Raw genomic sequence first — 1661 nt, forward strand, 5'->3', positions numbered from 1 at the left:
ACCAGAGCCCTCGACAAAGCCCACAGCAATATCAAAAAGTGCATATTGGAAAGTTATTAGTTGGATGTACACAAATAACAGAATCATTTTACAAAACATGTAAATCAACAAATAAGGGGATCAGATAAAATGGGCCAATAAACAAGAAAGAAATTACAAAGGTGACAATTGTGAATGACAAATCCCAGAGGAGTAAGATGTGAATTTTAGGTGCCCCTATCCAGATTGTCCTTTAGGGGCTCAAGGAGAGGTGACCCACCTGGCTCAGAGGCTTTCTCTGCTCACAGTTGATACCTCCTATGAAGACCATGTTGGGCATCACAGGCTTGGGGTAGTCCAAAACAAAGTCAGTTCGCAACAACCAAATCGATGGAAGACTATAAAGGTCATAAAGAGGGACTGACTTCTGGAAAATCTCAGAGAGAGTCTCTGTAACACGTTTAAAAAAATAGCTGCAAATCAAGTGCTCCTCCAAGTGGAAAATTTGGTTTCTTACTCTCTGTGTGAAAGTCATGGTGTCCGAGAGCCCCAAGAATTCTCTCGGAACATAAGAAACAGGACTGGGGGCCTGCGTGCCTTCTTCGAGATAATGGCAAAATGCTCCCCTGGCGAAGACCACAGATGGGAGTGAGAAATACTTGGCAACAATTAAGCCACACATATCAAAAGGATCTGTAAGCACTACATCAAAAGAGCTGTCTCTTATGAATTCTACTAACTTCTTGTCATTAAACAAACTCTTACAATGTGAAAAAAAGTATTCAAACACATCGAAAGCTGGACCCATTAATATAGAATATAAATTCAAAGGCTGATGTTTCCATTGAGAATTGAGGAAGAGCTTGAATGAGCGGTCCAGGTCCTCCATTGTGTAAAAAGTTGAGTAAATCTTCACCGTGTAGTTGGGGGATTTGTCCAGGTGCCAACCCACCTCGGGCATGACCACCACCACCTCGTGCCCCCTCTGGCTGAGTTTCTCCACCACGACACGCATGCTGAGCCAGTGACTCCCGCTCATGGGTACAACCAGCAGCTTGCCGGCTCCAGCAAAGCCAGATGTCAGCAGAAGCCAGGCACACAGGGCAAGGAAGCCCGTCAGAGCTGCAGGCGCCATTGGGGAGCTCACAGCAGCCCAGAGCAACTTGCTGCTTGGAGAGAGAGCCTGTGCTCTGTGGTCGGTGGAAGGAGCCCAGGAACACAACCTGCGCCGAGAGAGGGTGTGTGTGCTGAGATGCAATGAGAAGCGTGCACTCACTGGCAATGATTCACTAAAAAGTTCAGGACTAAACAAGTAGAGTTTGTTCAGGTGACCCGTGTGTGTGTGTGACTCTCAAACAAAAGTGGCTATTGGTCTTTGCCTTGGGCGGGGTCATGTTCAGAATTGCAGAGTAAGTTTTGAAACAAAATTACGAAAACAGTTTTCACAGTCATCAGCAGACTATAAATACAAGGTGAAGGTCACACTTGGTGAAACTGTCAGAGGAGATTCCAGAATTTTACACTGTAAGATTTGTGTTCAATGTTTTGGCAGAAATTTGGGGGTTTTGTTTGGGGCGGGGTTTCCCCATCTTTCTGTAGTTAGTTATAAGATGCATTTGGAGGCACTATGGTTAAAGTGCTTAGTTGATAACTGAAAGCTCAATGTTCTGAACCCCTCAGGG

At 45.2% G+C, this 1661-nt stretch overlaps 1 protein-coding gene across 1 annotated transcript; it reads right to left on the minus strand.

Moving 5' to 3' along the window:
• Positions 1–232: 232 nt before the first annotated feature.
• Positions 233–1114, minus strand: LOC102875427 (UDP-glucuronosyltransferase 1-9-like). Its single transcript, XM_006893526.1, has one exon. The coding sequence runs from the start codon at positions 1112–1114 to the stop codon at positions 233–235; it is 882 nt and encodes a 293-aa protein (XP_006893588.1).
• Positions 1115–1661: the final 547 nt, after the last annotated feature.

Source organism: Elephantulus edwardii, unplaced genomic scaffold (assembly GCF_000299155.1).
Source record: "Elephantulus edwardii isolate Elephantulus edwardi_28Jun2011 unplaced genomic scaffold, EleEdw1.0 scaffold00127, whole genome shotgun sequence".
Lineage (NCBI taxonomy): Eukaryota > Metazoa > Chordata > Mammalia > Macroscelidea > Macroscelididae > Elephantulus > Elephantulus edwardii.

Coding starts and splice junctions, on each gene's coding strand:
- LOC102875427 (XM_006893526.1), bottom strand. CDS start 1,114: ATGGCGCCTGCAGCTCTGACGGGCTTCCTTGCCCTGTGTGCCTGGCTT.